The 16,764-nt window shown below is 41.6% G+C and overlaps 1 protein-coding gene across 1 annotated transcript in view; it reads right to left on the minus strand.

Annotated features, from left to right (window-relative positions):
* Positions 1 to 11,591: 11,591 nt before the first annotated feature.
* The window catches only part of LOC129479349 (POTE ankyrin domain family member B-like), a 34,025-nt gene continuing 28,852 nt past the window's right edge, over positions 11,592 to 16,764 (minus strand). Inside the window, 3 exon segments of the mRNA XM_055272353.2 lie at positions 11,592 to 12,144; positions 12,146 to 12,418; positions 13,923 to 14,046. Coding sequence (XP_055128328.1) covers positions 11,944 to 12,144; positions 12,146 to 12,418; positions 13,923 to 14,046 — 598 coding nt within the window. The 3' untranslated portion in view covers positions 11,592 to 11,943.

Genomic DNA, 16,764 nt, shown 5'->3' on the forward strand with positions numbered 1-16,764 from the left:
GGAGAGGAACAAGGATTGTTTTGGGGCCCAGGATTTTGCACTAATGCAGAGTCATGATACTGTGGTAAAGGGTTGGAAAATCTCCATCCAATGACCACAGACAAAGGTGAATTTTTCCTATGTAAGGAGAAATAAAATAGTATATGTCCTTACTGTGTGGTTGAAAACTTGCAATGATATAAATCAAAGGTTTTCTACCACTGAGGTGGGAAGAGGGCAAGGTATTATTTCTTCTTCAAAAAACAACACAGATAAGAGACAGTTTGACTCCCACTAGAATAACAATCAGGAAGTGCTAAAAATACCCCTTCTCTGAGTGTCCAGTAATGAAACTGTCTCAAAAATAACATGAATCATCCCTCTGCCCCCAACCTGAATTTTCTGCCTAGTCTCACACACACACACACACACACACAAAATGATGTTCTACAGTTAGAGAGGAACAAGAAAGTGGAGAGGGACCCTTTCTATGACATATATGGTAAGGACTACCGAAAGCTAACTGTGCAACAGGAGCATTGGCATACGTCCTCCAGAGCCTAAGGCCCTCCACAAGGCACATGATATAGCAGTCTACTGCTGGAGAAATCTGAGTTACATGGTTCACTGAATGTTTCAGACACCACCACAAAAACCAACCTTTGTTCCTGCCCACACTAATAGCATGACACAAACCAAAATTAAACAGAAATATAAAACAATCTCGACATAAATAATTATCTCATGATCTACTGTTTTTCTACATCTGATGATTTGCATTTTTTAGAAATTGGGAGACACATAAAAGCAAGTCAGAAATTTGAGTTATGAGTTATAATATTTCAAAAGATAAAAAGTCAACAGAATCCAATTCAGAGATAATTCAGATGTTGAAACTAAATGCAAGTAATTTAAAATAATAATGATCAAAATGTTAAATAATCTAGATTAAAAAAGACAGCAAGTATGGAAAAATGAGGAATTTCAGCAGAGACGGGAACAGTAAAAGGCAAAAGCTAGAAATAAGAGAAAGCATGAGAACAGAGATGAAGAATTACAACAGCAAGCTGATTAGCAGACTGGTCATCAGAGCTAAAGAAAGAAGCAGTAAATTTTATACTAGGTCAATACAAATTATTTGAATGGTAGCACAAAGGGAGGAAAGAGAAAAACAAAATAAACTGATGAACCAAGCAAACAAAATACTCCAGTGAATCCAAGAATTCTCTGGTAATATGAAATTAACTGAAATACAGTTAATTGGAATTCCAGAAGGAGAGTAGAAACAGCACGTGAGAGAAGAAAAATTTGAAAAAGATGACTAAGGAGACCAAATAACCTCAAAAAGATCCAAAAAAGATTAATATAAAATTTAAAGAACGATAGAATAATCACACTAGTCAAACTGCTGAAAACCAATGATTAGCATAAATCTTGAATTCAGTCACAGAAAAATAGGAACACTGTGTAAAGAGATAAACAGAAACAGACATTACAGTGAATCGCTTGTCACCAACTCTACAAGTCAGAAACCAATGATACAAAATTTTTAAATAACTGAAAAAAAGTCAACCCCCAATCTTATATCCATTAACTTTATAGCAAAAATAACAATTAAATGAAGACATATTCAGATTAACACTGGAAGAGTCCCTTGCTAACAGGTCTGCACTAAAATAAATGTCAAAATCATTTCTTGAAGCAAAAGGAATATGGAAGCAGATGAAAGTTGAAACTACACAAAGGAATAAAGAGTGCCAGACAAGATATAAAGATATATAGCCCAATTATTTTACATTGCTCTAAAGATACTTGTCTTTTTTTTAAAGTAACTTTTTATTATGGAATTAATAATATTTGAGGCTATAATGCATGACATAAATAGTATAAAGGAGAGAGGAAACAGAAATACACATTTTAAGGTTTTTATACTATAGTTGGTGTAATAAAAATTATAGGTTACTGTAATAAGCTAGAATAGGTATTGAAACCTCTAGAGAAACCATGAACATTTTTAAAAGATGGTATGTGCATTAATATTTTCATAGAACTTCCAGCTTTTGTTTTTCTTCATTTAATTTTATTTATTTATTTATTTTTGAGATGGAGGCTCACCCTGTTGCCCAGGCTGGAGTGTAACGGCATGATCTCAGCTCACTGCAACCTCCGCCTCCCAGGTTCCAATGATTCTCTGGCCTCAGCCTCCCAAGTAGCTGGGATTACAGGTGCCCGCCACCATGCCCAGTTAATTTTTGTATTTTTAGTAGAGATGGGGTTTTACCATGTTGGCCAGGCTTCTCTCTAACTCCTGACCTCATGATCGGCCCACCTCAACTTCCCAAAGTGCTGGGATTACAGACTTGAGACACCGTGCTAGGCCCCAGCTTTTAGTTTTTAAGGTAGTTCTTGTGTTATTACATGTGAAGTAAGGTTATCCTTCAATATCCATGTTTTGAGAATAATGACAAATTAATTTATCTCAATCTAAATAACATTTTAATATTGAATATTTACATATTTTTATTATTTTTACTTTTTAACAGAAGTCATTCTAACTGGTGTGAAATGGTATCTCATTAATCTTTTGTTCTGCATTCTCTGATGATTAGTGATGGTATGCATGGGCTAACATGTTTGTTGGCCACATATGTGTTCTTTTAAAAACTGTCTGTTCATGTTCTTTGCCCATTTTTTAATGGAGTTATTTTTCCCTTGTTGATTTGTCTAAGTCTCTTATAGATTCTGGATAATAGCCCTTTGCTGTATGCATAGTGTGTCAATATTTTCTTCCATTCTGGAGGCTGTCTGTTCAATCCCCCTTGAGAGTTTCTCATGCTGTGCAGAAGCAGCTCTTTAGTTTAATTAAATCACACTTGTCAATTTTCATTTTTCTGGCAATTGCTTTTGAGAACTTACCCATAAATTCATTGCCAAGTGCAGTGTCCACACAAATATTTCCTAGGTTTTCTTCCAGGATTTTTATAGTCAGAGGATGTAATCTTATGCCAGTGGGTCTTAATAATCAAAAGACTCCACAGTGAGAATCATTACTCTGAAAAACTGATTTTGTTATAATGATGGAAATTTAAATATTTGAAAGTAAAAGCAGATGCCACCTTTTGGTAGAACTCTACAAGGCAAATTGCTATAAGAGAGGCAGAGGAAACATTATACATATGTACTCAAAATATAATTTGCAGTGAAATAAATGAAAGCACATTATAAATAAACTTACCTGATTTTAGAAACTAACCTGTAAAGGGATTTCTACTAATTTTTCTATTGCCTGCATTGCCCTTTCTTCTAGATCCAATTTATATTTTTGTACTTCACCAATGTGTCTTCACCAATGTGTACTTTCCATATGTTTTTTAAGATTTAATATTACTTCTTCCAACATATTTTTATCCTCCTCAAGTTTTTTTATATTCCCGTTGTACTTTTTTCATAAATAATAACTCCTGTTGAATAACTTTTTAGTCAAATAGACATATTTTGAAGATACGGCTTCCAGCTTTGCTGTAAGATCATCAAACTACAATAAAATAATATAGCTTGATAATGAAGTTGGCTGAGAATAATCTCATACAAAACCAGTAACAAATTTTGAAATACATCTACTTGCAATAAAATGTTATCTATAATGTAGATTCTTTAAATGTTAACCCGTACTCAGAAATTCAAGAACAAAGTAAAAGCCACCATGAGTCACAAACATATATTCTTTACTCTCATCATCTTTGCCACAGGACTTTTGCACTTGATCTTACTTTTATTTTTCTGATAATTTGTGTTTTTTCCTCCTTAAATGGCTCTAAGTTAACTCTTATTAGAAAGTTTCAAACCCCCTTCTCTCATCATCATGCCCCAAAATGTGTCAAAAAAAAAAGTTTCAGAGATATTATATTGAGTTATTTAGGTCAAAGTCAACAAATGGCTCTTAGAATAAGACTTAGAAAATAATGTAATACTCTACGCTAGGCATGGTGTATCATGCCTGTAATCCTAGCACTTTAGGAGGCTGTGGCAGAAAGATCACTTGAGGTCAGGAATTTGAGATTGGCCAGAGCAACATAATGATACTACAATCTCGATAAAAAAAAAAAAAAGAAAAAGTAAAAATATTAGCCAGGAATGATGCCTTATGCTTGAAGATCCAATTAGTTGGGAGACTAAGGCAAAAGGATGGCTTGGACTCAGAGTTCAGGGCTGTGGTGAATTATGATCAAACCACTGCACTTCTGCCTCGATGACAAAGACCATTATCTCAAAAAAACACAAAATAATCCTATAAATAAGGATTCTAATGCCACAAGCCTCTCCCTAGGCTGTAAACGTTTTATGCTAATTTGAATAGCATTTTAAAAAGCAATGACCCTTGGGGTAAAGGCCATAGAATACAGCACCGAGAAATAAAGCCACATATTTACCTTACAAGAAACAAATCCACATTCTTGCGTTACAAGAGCTCCTGAAGGAAGCACTAAATGTGGAAAGGAACAACCAGTACCAGCCACTACAAAAACATACCAAATTGTAAAGACCATTGACACGATAAAGAAACTGCATTAACTAATGGGAAAAATAAAAAGCTAGCAACATCATGACAGGATAAACTTCACATGTAACAATACTAAACTTCAATGTAAATAGGCTAAATGCCCCAGTTAAAAGACACAGACTGGCAAGTTGGATAAAGAGTAAAGACCCATTGGTGTCCTGTATTCAGGAGACCCATATCATGTGCAAAGACACACACAGGCTTAAATGTTTGCATTTAAGTTGTTGCACAGGCTTAAAGGGATGGAGGAATATTTACCAAGCAAATGGAGAGCAAAAAAAAAGCACGGTTTGCAACCCTAGTATCTGATAAAACAGACTTTAACTGAAAAAGATCGAGAGAGACAAAGAAGGGCACTACAAAGCAGTGCCATCTGCTGTTCCTCAGGCCTGTGCTCCATCAGCCATCAGGTGGCAGCCACTCAGGCTGTTGGAACCTGGCCATCCCTGCTTCTTTGAGTGGGTGAGGTTGGTGGCTGCTCAACCTGCTCCAGGCACACCCTTACCGAGTTGGCTATTGCTCTTTGAGCCAGCTTGGCATTGCCTGGATGCACAGGCCCCAGGGACCAACATGGTCCTCTGAGTGAGCTTGTCCTGACTTTGTCAAATTCTACGTCTGGTCTGGACCACAGAAGCACAAGTCCCCTGGGTGGTAATACTGGCTGCTTCCTGGACTGGAACATAAAGTCCTCTTCAAGACGACCTGTGGTCTGCCTCTTGGCAAACAAGAAGCCCGCAGTGTCATACGACCCATGAGGCATGGACTGAAGGCCCAAAGGCAGTGCACACCCTGCTCCTGAGCCTGCTGCTCCTTTCCTCTATATGGCTCCATTTGTAGCACAGTTGTTGCACTGAGGCTTGTGCATGCCGGGCAAGGCCAAGCTGGCTGAAAGAGCAACCAGCTGTCTTTGCACAGATGTGCCAGCAGCAGGTGGACCAGCCACCAAACTCACACACTGCCGGTCAGGCTAAATCAGTTCTTCTACCATAAAGGTAGGGCCACAGTGCCATCTGGTTTTCCTAAGGCCTCTGCTTCATCAGCCATTAGGTGGCAGCCAATCAGGCTGTAGGAACCTGGCTACCCCGGCTTCCTTGAGTGGGTGAGCTGGTGGCTTCTCCACCTGCTCTAGGCGCACCCTCGCAGAGGTGGCTGGTTGTTCTTTGGGCCAGCTTGGCCTTGCCCGGCATGCACAGACCCCAGCTACAGATACACTACTCCAAGTGAGCTTGTCCTGTCTAGGACCAAATTCTAAGTCTAGCCAGGGCCACAGAAGTCAGAATCCCGAGGGTGGTAATCCTGGTTGCTTTCTGCACTTGAACATAAAGTCCTTCTCAAGACGGCCTGTGGTCTGCTCTTGGCAACCAAGAAGCCTGCAGTGCCGTACGACCCCTGAGGCATGGACTGGAGCCCCAAAAGCAGTGTGCACCCTGCCCCTGAGCCTGCTGCTCGTTTCCTCTCTGTGGCTCCATTTGTAGCACAGTTGTTGCACTGAGGCTTGTGCATGCCGGCCAAGGCCAAGCTGGCTCAAAGAGCAACCAGCCACCTCTGCAAGGGTGTGCCAGGAGCAGGTGGACCAGCCAACAACCTCAATCGCTGCCGGACATGGTACATCAGTTCTTCTACCCTAAAGGTAGGGCCAAGAGGCAGACCACAGGCCGTCTTGAGGAGGACTTTATGTTCAAGTTCAGAAAGTAGCCAGGATTGCCAACCAGGAGACTCGGCCTTCTGTGGTCCGCCCGTAGTGCCATACGAGCTCTGAGGCATGGACTGGTGCCATCTGCTTTATAGAAAAATTAACTTAAGATCCATTAAAGAGTTAAACGTGCCATCTGATTTTCCTCAGGCCTCTGCTCCATCAGCCATCAGGTGGCAGCCACTCAGGCTGTTGTAGCCTGGCCATCCCTGCTTCCTTGAGTGGGTGAGGTTGGTGGCAGGTCCAACTGGTCCAGGCACACCCTTGCAGAGGTGGCTGGTTGCTCTTTGAGCCAGCTTGGCCTTGCTTGGCATGCACAGGCCCCAGGCACTGACACGCTGCTTCGAGTGAGCTTCTCCTGCCTTGGCACAAATTCTAAGTCTGGCCAGGGCTGCAGAAGGCTGAGTCCCCTGGGTCGTAATCCTGGCTGCTTTCTGCACTTGAACATAAAGTCCCCCTCAAAACGGCCTGTGGTCTGCGTCTTGGCAACCAAGAAGCCTGCAGTGCCATATGACGCCTGAAGCATGGACTGGAGCCCCAAAGGCAGCGCGCACCTTGCCCCTGAGCCTGCTGCTCGTTTCCTCTCTGTGGCTCCATTTGTAGCACAGTTGTTGCACTGAGGCTTGTGCATGCCGGGCACGGCCAAGGTGGCTCAAAGAGCAACCAGTCACCTCTGCAAGGGTGTGCCAGGAGCCGGTGGAACACCCACCAACCTCACTTGCTGCCGGTCAGGCTAAATCAGTTATTCTACCCTACAGGTAGGGCGCCAGTGGCATTTACTTTTCTTCAGGCCTCTGCTCCATCAGCCATCAAGAGGCAGCCCCTAAGGCTGTTGGAACCTGGCCATCCCAGCTTCCTTGAGTAGCTGAGGATGCTGACTAGTCCACCTGCTCCTGGCACACCCTTGCAGAGGTGGCTGGTTGCTCTTTGAGCCAGCTTGGCCTTGCCTGGCATGCACAGGCCCAAGCTACTGACACGCTGCTCCGAATGAGCTTGTCCTGCCTTGGCACAAATTCTAAGTCTGGCCAGGGCTACAGAAGGCCGAGTCCCCTGGGTGGTAATCCTGGTTGCTAATCCTGGCTGCTTTCTGCACTTGAACATAAAGTCCTCCTCAAGACGGCCTGTGGTCTGCCTCTTGGCAACCAAGAAGCCCGCAGTGCTATACGACCCGAGGCATGCACTGGAGCCCCAAAGGCAGCACACACCCTGCTCCTGAGCCTGCTGTTCGTTTACTCTCTGTGGCTCCATTTGTAGCACAGTTGTTGCACTGAGGCTTCTGCATGCCAGGCAAGGCCAAGCTGGCTCAAAGAGCAACCAGTCACCTCTGCAAGGGTGTGCCAGGAGCCAGTGCACCAGCCATCAACCTCACTTGCTGCCGGACATGGCACATCAGTACTTCCACCCTAAAGGTAGGGCCACAGGGCCATCTGCTTTTCCTAAGGCCTCTGATCCATCAGGCATCAGGAGGCAGCCACTCAGGCTGTTGGAAACTGGCCATCCCAGCTTCCTTGAGTAGCTAAGGTGGCTGGCTGGTCCACCTGCTCCTGGCTCACCCTTGCAGAGGTGGCTGGTTGAGCCAGCTTGGCCTTGTCTGGCATGCATAGGCCCCAGGTACTAACACGCTGCTGAGTAAACTTGTCCTGCCTTGGCACAAATCCTCACTCACTGCCAGACATGGTACATCAGTTCTTCTACCCTAAAGGTAGGGCCAAGAGGCAGACCACAGGCAGTCTTGAGGAGGACTTTATGTTCAAGTGCAGAAAGCAGCCAGGATTGCCACCCAGGGGACTCAGCCTTCTGTGCTCGTATGTGCAGTGCCATACAAGCTGTGAGGCATGGACTGGTGCCATCTGCTTTATAGAAAAATTGACTTAAGATCCTTTAACGAGTTAAACGTGTCATCTGATTTTCCTCAGGAGAAAATTTGAATTTTGGAATTCCAAAGTACTTTGTTTTTTGTTTTTTGTTTTGTTTTTTGGTTTTTCTTTTGCAGCCACAGGAGTTTTAGCCAATTCAGATGCCTTGCTCCCCACAATTTGGAACATTCCTTTGGACTTGACCAAGTCAGGAAGAGATGGGAGAAAAGTGAAACAGCAACAATAAAACCCCAAACATAAACAAAAAGAGTTAAGCAAAACAAACAAATGCACAATTCATATGATTACTGAGTGTTCTAATGGTAAGGAGAAATTAAAAGGAGCTGGTGGGTAATCTTAAGTTTTAGTCATTAAGGAAAAATTTTAAGACCAAACTCTAATTCAGCTACTTACTTGGAAATAAGGCTCAGGCTGGTGATAGTTCTCTGCCATCTTAGAAGCTGGAAAAAACTTACCCTCACCTTCCCTGTCAGAAGCAAGCTGAAACTCAGGAAAGGAGGTGCCTGCTCTCCATCATCATGGAAGCAGGAAAACTTGCCTTCCTTGTTGGAAATCAGTAAAACTTCAGAAAAGGAGTTGTAGAGCAAAATCAACCTTACATCTCAACCAAATTTTGGGAGATCGGGGACTCTCTGCAGGGCAGAAGCTCCACAACCTCAGCAAATTATCCTATTGGTTTGGGCAATAAAAATAGCCCAGGTTGGTATCAAGCAATAATGAGATTTATCAAAGGTCAGGACCACCTTTGTAATGTCCTTCTCTTTTTTTTTATCTTTATTGGTATAGTCTGTTTTGTCAGAAACTAGGAGTGCAACACCTGCTTTTTTCTGTTTTCCATTTGCTTGAAATATTTTTCTCTATTCCTTTATTTTGAGCCCATGTATGGCACTGCATGTGAGATGGATTTCTTGCAGACGGCATACTCCAGTGCGTCTTGGTTCTTTATCCAGCTTGCCCTGTGTCTTTCAATGGCAGCATTTAGCCCATTTACATTTAAGATTAGCAATGGTATGTGTGGATTTGATCCTGTCATCATGCTGTCAGCTGGTTATTTTGCAGACTTGTGTATGTGGTTGGTTTTTAGCATCACTGGACTGTGTACTTCAGTGTGTTTTTGTAGTGTCTGGTGATGGTCTTTTCTTTCCATATTTAGTGCTTCCTTCAGGAGCTCTCGTAAGGTAGATCTGGTGATACCGAATTCCCTTAGCATTTGCTTGTCTGAAAAAGATCTTATTTCTCCTTCACTTATGATGCTTAATTTTGCAGGACATGAAATTCTGGGCTGAAATTTCTTTTCTTTAATGGCAGTTGATGTGGGTTGGGGTGTGTGCTGCACTCCCGTGTGCTGTCAGGGCAAGTAGAGCAAAACCCACCTGCGTAAACACACACAGCAAAGTGACGTAGGAAGTTTCCATATAAAGGGCTGCAGTATGGAGAGGTAATGTGCAGGCTGGTGCGTGGCTGTAGGGGCCACCTTGCTGCAGCTCTCCACTGATGTGGTATGGTCCACTAGCATGGAAGCTATGGTGTGGGCATCCAAGAGTGCCCTGTAAGCAGGTGTGGCCAGGCTGGGGCCCTGGGAGAGGCAAGCAGACTAAGGAGTGCTGAGATCAGACCAGCCCAATCTCATGTGCAGGACTGCCCAGCCTCCAGAGATCAGGTCCCAGAGAACTCTCTGAAAAGTGAACCCCCAGCACAGCACAGCTGCTCTACACAAACGTAGCTAGACTTCTTTTTAAGCAAGTCCCCTTTTTTAAAATGGGAACTCTCGGACCTGATCTCTGCTGGGCAATCTTGCACATGAGATGTGGCTGGTCTGACCTCAGCATTCCTAAAGTGCTGGGATAAAGTGTCTCACAAGGGCAAGTGGACCCTAGAGAGAGATAGCTGTCCCTGCCCTCTGGGCTCCACATCACCTGACTTGCTGCTCCACTTTGCTTGTCTCCTGGGTGCCCCATCCCAGAGACATGTGAGTTAGCGATCGGTTAGTGTAATCAGCCCAGGATGGAGGGTCTGTGCTGTGGGCCCAAGCCAGGGTTCCTTGTCTGGTGATGAGTAGTGGAGGGTGTGTTGTACCCGTGGGAAATGGACTGGCTTGTTCTTTGGGTCAACTGTAACTTACTGGAAGTGTTGATATGGCACTTAGGGTCTTTGCTTCCTTGATATATCTTCTGAGGGTAGCAAGGGCAGTTCCACTGTAGAGGCAGTGGCAGAAAGGATTTCATTTGCTCCTGGAAGCTCTGTCCAAGGAACTGCCGAGTTGCTACTGGCTTGATAGCTCTGGTGGTGGGCTGGCTAGAGACCGAGGCCAGGAGGACCTGCCCATCAAGTAGAGAGTATGGCCACTTTTCTGGAAGGCTGCTGTGGTATGCTGGGGGTCCCCTCCAGTCCCTAATTGCCTCGTATTTTCCAGGGAAGATGACAGCCTGCCCCTTCCTCTGGGAGCTCTGTACCACTGAGGTATGAACCTGTTGCCAATCTGAACACACCTATAAGATGTGGCTGGAGGCAAGTTGAGAAGTCTTACCTAGTCAGGAGGAACAAGAACAGGGACTTGCTTTAAAAAAAAAAAGTCTGGCCACGTTTTTATACAGCAGCTGTGCTGTGCTGGGGGTTCACTTCAGCTCCTGGTCACCTCAGACACTCTGAAGCCCTAAGGCTGAAATGGCTGGGTTGCCCAAACAGCAAAGATGACAATCTGGTCCTCCTCCTGGGAGCTCTGACTCAGGGAGGCCTGAGACCTCTGTCGGCCAGAGAACAGCAGTCAAGGTAGCCAGAGACCCTGGGTGAAAGACTTCACCTGCTGACTAGAAATGTGGTTGGGGACTGATATAAAGAAGAGTCTGGCCATGTTTTCGTAGCGTGGCTGTGCTGTGCTGAGGTACCTTTTCCACCCCTTGTCAGCTTGGGCTCTCCAAAGCCTGCAGGCCAGAATGGCTAGTCACCCAAACAGCAAAGGTGGGGTCCTGCCCCTCTCTCCGGGAGCTCTGTCCCAGGAACGTTTCACATTTCCATTGGCCAAGGAATGCTGGTGGGGGTAGCTAGAGGCCCCAGTTGGGAGGTCCTGTCCAGTGAGGTGGAACAGGATCAGGGGCCTGCTTACAGAAGCAGTCTGGCCATGATTTGGTAAAGCAGCTATGCTGTGCTGTGGGATCTCTTCTGTCTCTGGTCGGTTTGTATTCTCCAAAGCCTGCAGGCTGGAATGACTAAGTTGCCTGAACGGGAAAGATGGCAGCCTGCCCCGTCTTTTCGCTCAGAGTTTTATCTTGTTTCATGGAGCTTAATTTTTAGCCTGTTGATTTTACTGTCTACATTAGACTTGTTGAGAAAGATAAATGAGAATTCATTGTCTTCTGTAAATAAACCTGTTCATGTCTTGTTCTCTGGAAAGAAGTCTCCTTCAGCTATCTGACTTTGGTCACAATCATGTAGAGCAGTAGCCAGTCTACAATGATGTAATTGAATTTCCATTTCCAGTGTTTCCTTGTTGTGTCTTAAATTGTAAGACATAATGTTGTTGTGTCTTACATTCTGAAGACACAATTCAGAACTGCGCATTTTATTCTCAGTTGTCAACATGCTAAGCTGTCCACTGTACTAAAATACTGTGCTTCCTCATTCAATTTTTTTAAGGTGTGCACTTTTATCCAAGCCTTCATACACCCCAAGTTGGGGTACAAAAAAGGGGGGCCACGAAGGCTGATCATTCAAAATAAAACAAAATTTAAAAGTATTAAGGTGAAGATTCAAAAAATTTTGCATTACGTAACTTGCACAAAAGCAATGCTATCACCTCCCCTGTGTGAACTCGGGAGAGGACTGGGCCATTCTTCTTAGAGAGAAGTGGAGTGGCGTTTAGCCCAGTCGTCCCAGTTGGTGATGATGCCTTGCTCCATGGGGTACTTCAGGGTCAGGATGCCTCTCTTGCTCTGGGCCTCGTTGCCGACACAGGAGTCCTTCTGACGCATGCCCCCCATCATGCCCTGGTGCCTGGGGCACCCCACGATGGAAGGGAAGACAGCCTGGGGGGCATGCCTCACCCGCAAAGCCAGCCTTGCACATGTCAGAGCCGTTGTCAATGACGAGCACAGCGGTATCATCATCCATGGTGAGCTCATTCAATTGTAGAGCCTTTAAATCATTATAATTCTTTTTTCTCACACTTCGCATTTGCTCCAAATATTTCTCTTTTCTTAGCTGGCTCTCATGTTTCATTACGTCTAGCTTCAGTCTTAGCATGGCGATTTCTTCCTGCAATGTACTATTTTCATGCAAGAGGTCTTTTTCTTTCTTATAACTAAGAAAAAGCTAAGTAAACAAAGGGAACTTTTAGTTAGCACTCAATAGACTGACATATCCTGATTTCTTCTGAAATCAAAAAATAACATGTGTATTTGTATAATGAAAGAATCCCCAAAGTGGATATTTAACTGGAAAAAAATTGGACAAAACTTCAAACCTAAAAGAGTGTAAATTCCTCTAGTGATTTATTTTTCATAGTCTTTAAATAAATATTTAAACTTTTAGGAATCTGCTCCTGAATTCCTAAAAGTTTAAATATTTATTTAAAGACTATGAAAAATAAATCTCTAGAGGATTTTTAAGAATCTCAGAATTAAAAAAGCCTTTCTCTGAGTTACAAAAAACCCAGAGGCATAAAATATAAGATCGACACACTTGACTATATTTTTAAGATTAGGTTTAAACTCTGATATCTAACCTATCAACCACACCATCCTAAGAGCCTTAGCTATGCATATATATTTGGACAGAAGCAATTTCTCAAAGTTCTTTAAGTTTCTTTTACTGAAGAACGTTTTACCAATATTCTACATTTCTAATACTTTTATACTGTTATAAGAATTACATTTATTTATAACTGTTAAATCTAAGCACTGTACCCTTCTACACTGTACACATCTGTATCTAAGCATTGCACTTCTACATACAATACTGTACTCATTTAAGATAACGATTCTTAAAAGGAGAGATCAAAAAATATATACACGATGCAGGATTTTCCCCAGGTCTTCTGATGCTACTTCTAGTGATCCTCCACAAAACCACAGTTACTTCTGTGGTGTAAATATATAAATACAAAAGAAGCCTATTGTTTCAAAATATGAATGGTAAATAAGATACAACTTGTAGAGATTTTCTCAGAAATCATGAGATTATTTGCCATTGCAATAACTTTCATTTCCTCTTTATAATGTTGGAAACAGTAGTAAGTGTGAAATAGGGGAAATATACTATTTCTCTAGGAACAAAATACTTATCAATAAATTATCACTAAATGTGTATCATGGCATGTCATTGTTTTCAAATTTCTTTACATTGAAATGAGAAACTACTTGGAGCAAACTGTTCCTCTCCGCAAAAGTAAGGGTAATGACATCCACCATGTGGCCTCTGACCCAGCTATACATTTCCTACTTTCTTATCAGTGAAAATAACCAATTCACTTCTCTATTAACATTTTTTAAAAAACTAATATCCAAAAACTAGAAAATGTGTTGTTAGTAGCAAAACTTATTTTTGATATGGAAAGATCATCAATTCTTATGAAAAATATCAAATGCTTCTCCTTTGGATTGAGGCCATTATGCAGGTCACTACTTGACTGTTGCAGGCAAATGGAGTTGAATTAAGAACATGGCTTTATCCTGTATGTACATATATAGATACATGACCAAGGATATATAGAATACATATACACACATATATGACTTAAAAATCCTTTATATTTCCAAAATACATAGCTTTTTAAAAATATATACACATATAAAAACATTTGAAAATAACTAAATACCTCAGAATTCATTTTCTTTTCAGCCACTTCTATCTGCTTTTCTTTATGAATCAGAATCTCATCTTGTAATATTCCAGTGTTCTGTTCTTCAGAAAGTTGCTTCTGAGTATCATTTTGTTCGTCACTAGAAGAAATTTTAATTTTCATGAAATACTGGAGGTGTCCCTAAGATGATCTACAGGGCAAGATGGCGCCATCAGATGTCATTCACACAATGTATATCTGCACATTATTCCAAGACAGGGCAAAGGGGTCTCACATCTGTTAACCGGGTGTCCCCAACCATGCTGGCACCAGGGACTGGTTTTGTGGAAGATAATTTTTCCAGGAACCTGAGGTGGGGGATGGTTCCAGGATGATTCAAGTACATTACATTCATTGTGCACTTTATTTCTAATATTATTAATATATAATGAAATAATTATATAACTCACCAAAATGTCGAATCAGTGGGAGCCCTGAGCTTGTTTTCCTGCAACTGGATGGTCCCATCTCGGGGTGACAGGAGATGGTGACAGATCATAATGCATTCGATTCTCAGAAGGAGTGAACAACCTATATCCCCTGCATGAGCAACTTACAACAGCGTTCAGGTCACACTCTTAGGACAATCTACTGCCACCGCTGATCTGACAGGAGGAGCAGCTCAGGCAGTAATGCGAGTGACAGAGAGTGGCTGTAAACAGATGAAGCTTCGCTTGCTCACCTGCCTCTAATCTCCTGCTGTGTGGCCCAGGTCCCAACAGGCCAGGGACTGGTACTGGTCTGTGGCCTGTAACCCATACTTTTTATGTTTATTTTTTGGAAACACTTTCCACTTATATTCTTGAGTCCTATGTATTTTATAAACAACTTAGAAATTCCTTTTAGAACAAGACAGGGCCTAATATTATGTTTTTAACATAGGACTTTGAATTAATTTTATCTGTGTATGAGAGAGATGTGAAATAAACTAAACGTTAAACGCTTTCCATTTTACTTTTATTTCATGCATATTAAGAATAAAACTGGGAAGTCCTAGGCAGAGCAATTGGGCAAGAGAAAGGGCATCCAAATTGGAAAAGAGGAAGTCAAACTATCTCTTCACCAATGATATGATCTTATACCTAGAAAACCCTAAAGACTCCTACAAGTCCCTAAAGATCTTACACCTAGAAAACCCTAAAGACTCCAACAAGAGTCCCTAAAGACTCCAATTTGATAAAGGAATTGAGTAAAGTCTCAGAGGTTACAAAATAAATGAATACCAATCAGTAGAACCACTATACACCAACTACGACCAAGCTGAGAGTTCATATCAACAATCCAATCCCTTTTACGGTGGCTGCAAAAAAGTGTGAAATACCTAGGAATATACTTAATGAAAAAGGTGAGTGATCTATATAAAGATAACTGGAAAACACCACCCAAAGAAAATAATAGATGACACAAACAAATGAAAATACATCCTATGTTCATAGACTGAAAGAACTGATATAGTGAAAATGACCATAGTGCCCAAAGCAGACTAAACATTTGACACAATTCCTACCAAAGTACCAATGTCATTCTTCACAGAATTATTTTAAAATGCTGACATTCATATAGAACCACAAAAGAGCCTGAATAGCAACAGACATACCAAGCAAAAGGAACAAATATGTTGGCATCACATTACCTGACTTCAACTTATACTCGAAGGCCAAAACAGCGTGGTACTGGTATAAAAATAGATACACAGATCAATGGAACAGAATAGACAATTCAGAAATAAAGCCACTACAGCCAAATGATCTCTGAGCAAGGATACAAAAACATACACTGGAGAAAGTACAGGTTATTCAGTAAATGGTGCTGGGAAAAAAGATAGCCACATGTTGAAGAATGAAACTGGATCTCTATCTCTCACCATATACAAAAATTAATTCAAGATGGATTAAAGGCCTAAACCTAAGACCTGAAAACATTGGCCTAGGCAAAGAATTTATGATGAAGACCCTAAAAACCAAATGAAAATAAATAAATAAGACCTAATCAAACTAAAAACTTCAGCACAGCAAACGAAATAATCATTAGAGTAAACCAACAACCTATACAATGGGAAAAAAAATTGAAAAGTATGAATCTAACAAAGGACTAACATCTATAACCCACAAGAAACAAATCAACAGGAAAAACACAAATAATTACATTAGAAAGTGGCCAAATTACACGAATAGACATTTCTCAAAAGAAGATGTACAAATGGTAAACAAGCATATAAAAACATGCTAAATATCTCTAATCATCAGGGCAATGTACAATAAAGCAATAGTGAGATATTACCTCACTGCAGCCAGAATGGCCACTATTAGAAATCAAAAAACAACAGATGTTGGTGTGGATGTGGTGAAAAGAGAACAGTGATACACTGCTGGTGGGAATACGAATTCATACAAATCTATGGAAAACAGTATGGAGAGTTCTCAAAGAACTAAAAGTAGATCCTACCATTTTATCCAGCATTCTCATTTCTGGATATCTACCCAAAATAAAAGAAATCGCACTCTCAAAAAGACACCCGCACTCATATGTTTACTGCAGCACAATTCACAACATGCAAAGATATGGAATCAACCAGTGTCCATCAACTGATGAGTGGAATAAAGAGAATGGATATATATACATATATATATATATCTCTCACATCACATATATGTATCACATATATGTATGTGTGTATATACACTCACACATATACATATGTACATACCTGAGACTGGGTAATTCATACACATACATACCTGAGACTGGGTAATTCATAAAGGAAAGAGGATTAATTGATTCACAGTTACGCATGGCTGGGGAGGCCTCAGGAAACAAC

This window comes from Symphalangus syndactylus, chromosome 3, assembly GCF_028878055.3.
Source record: "Symphalangus syndactylus isolate Jambi chromosome 3, NHGRI_mSymSyn1-v2.1_pri, whole genome shotgun sequence".
In the NCBI taxonomy this organism is placed as follows: Eukaryota; Metazoa; Chordata; class Mammalia; order Primates; family Hylobatidae; genus Symphalangus; species Symphalangus syndactylus.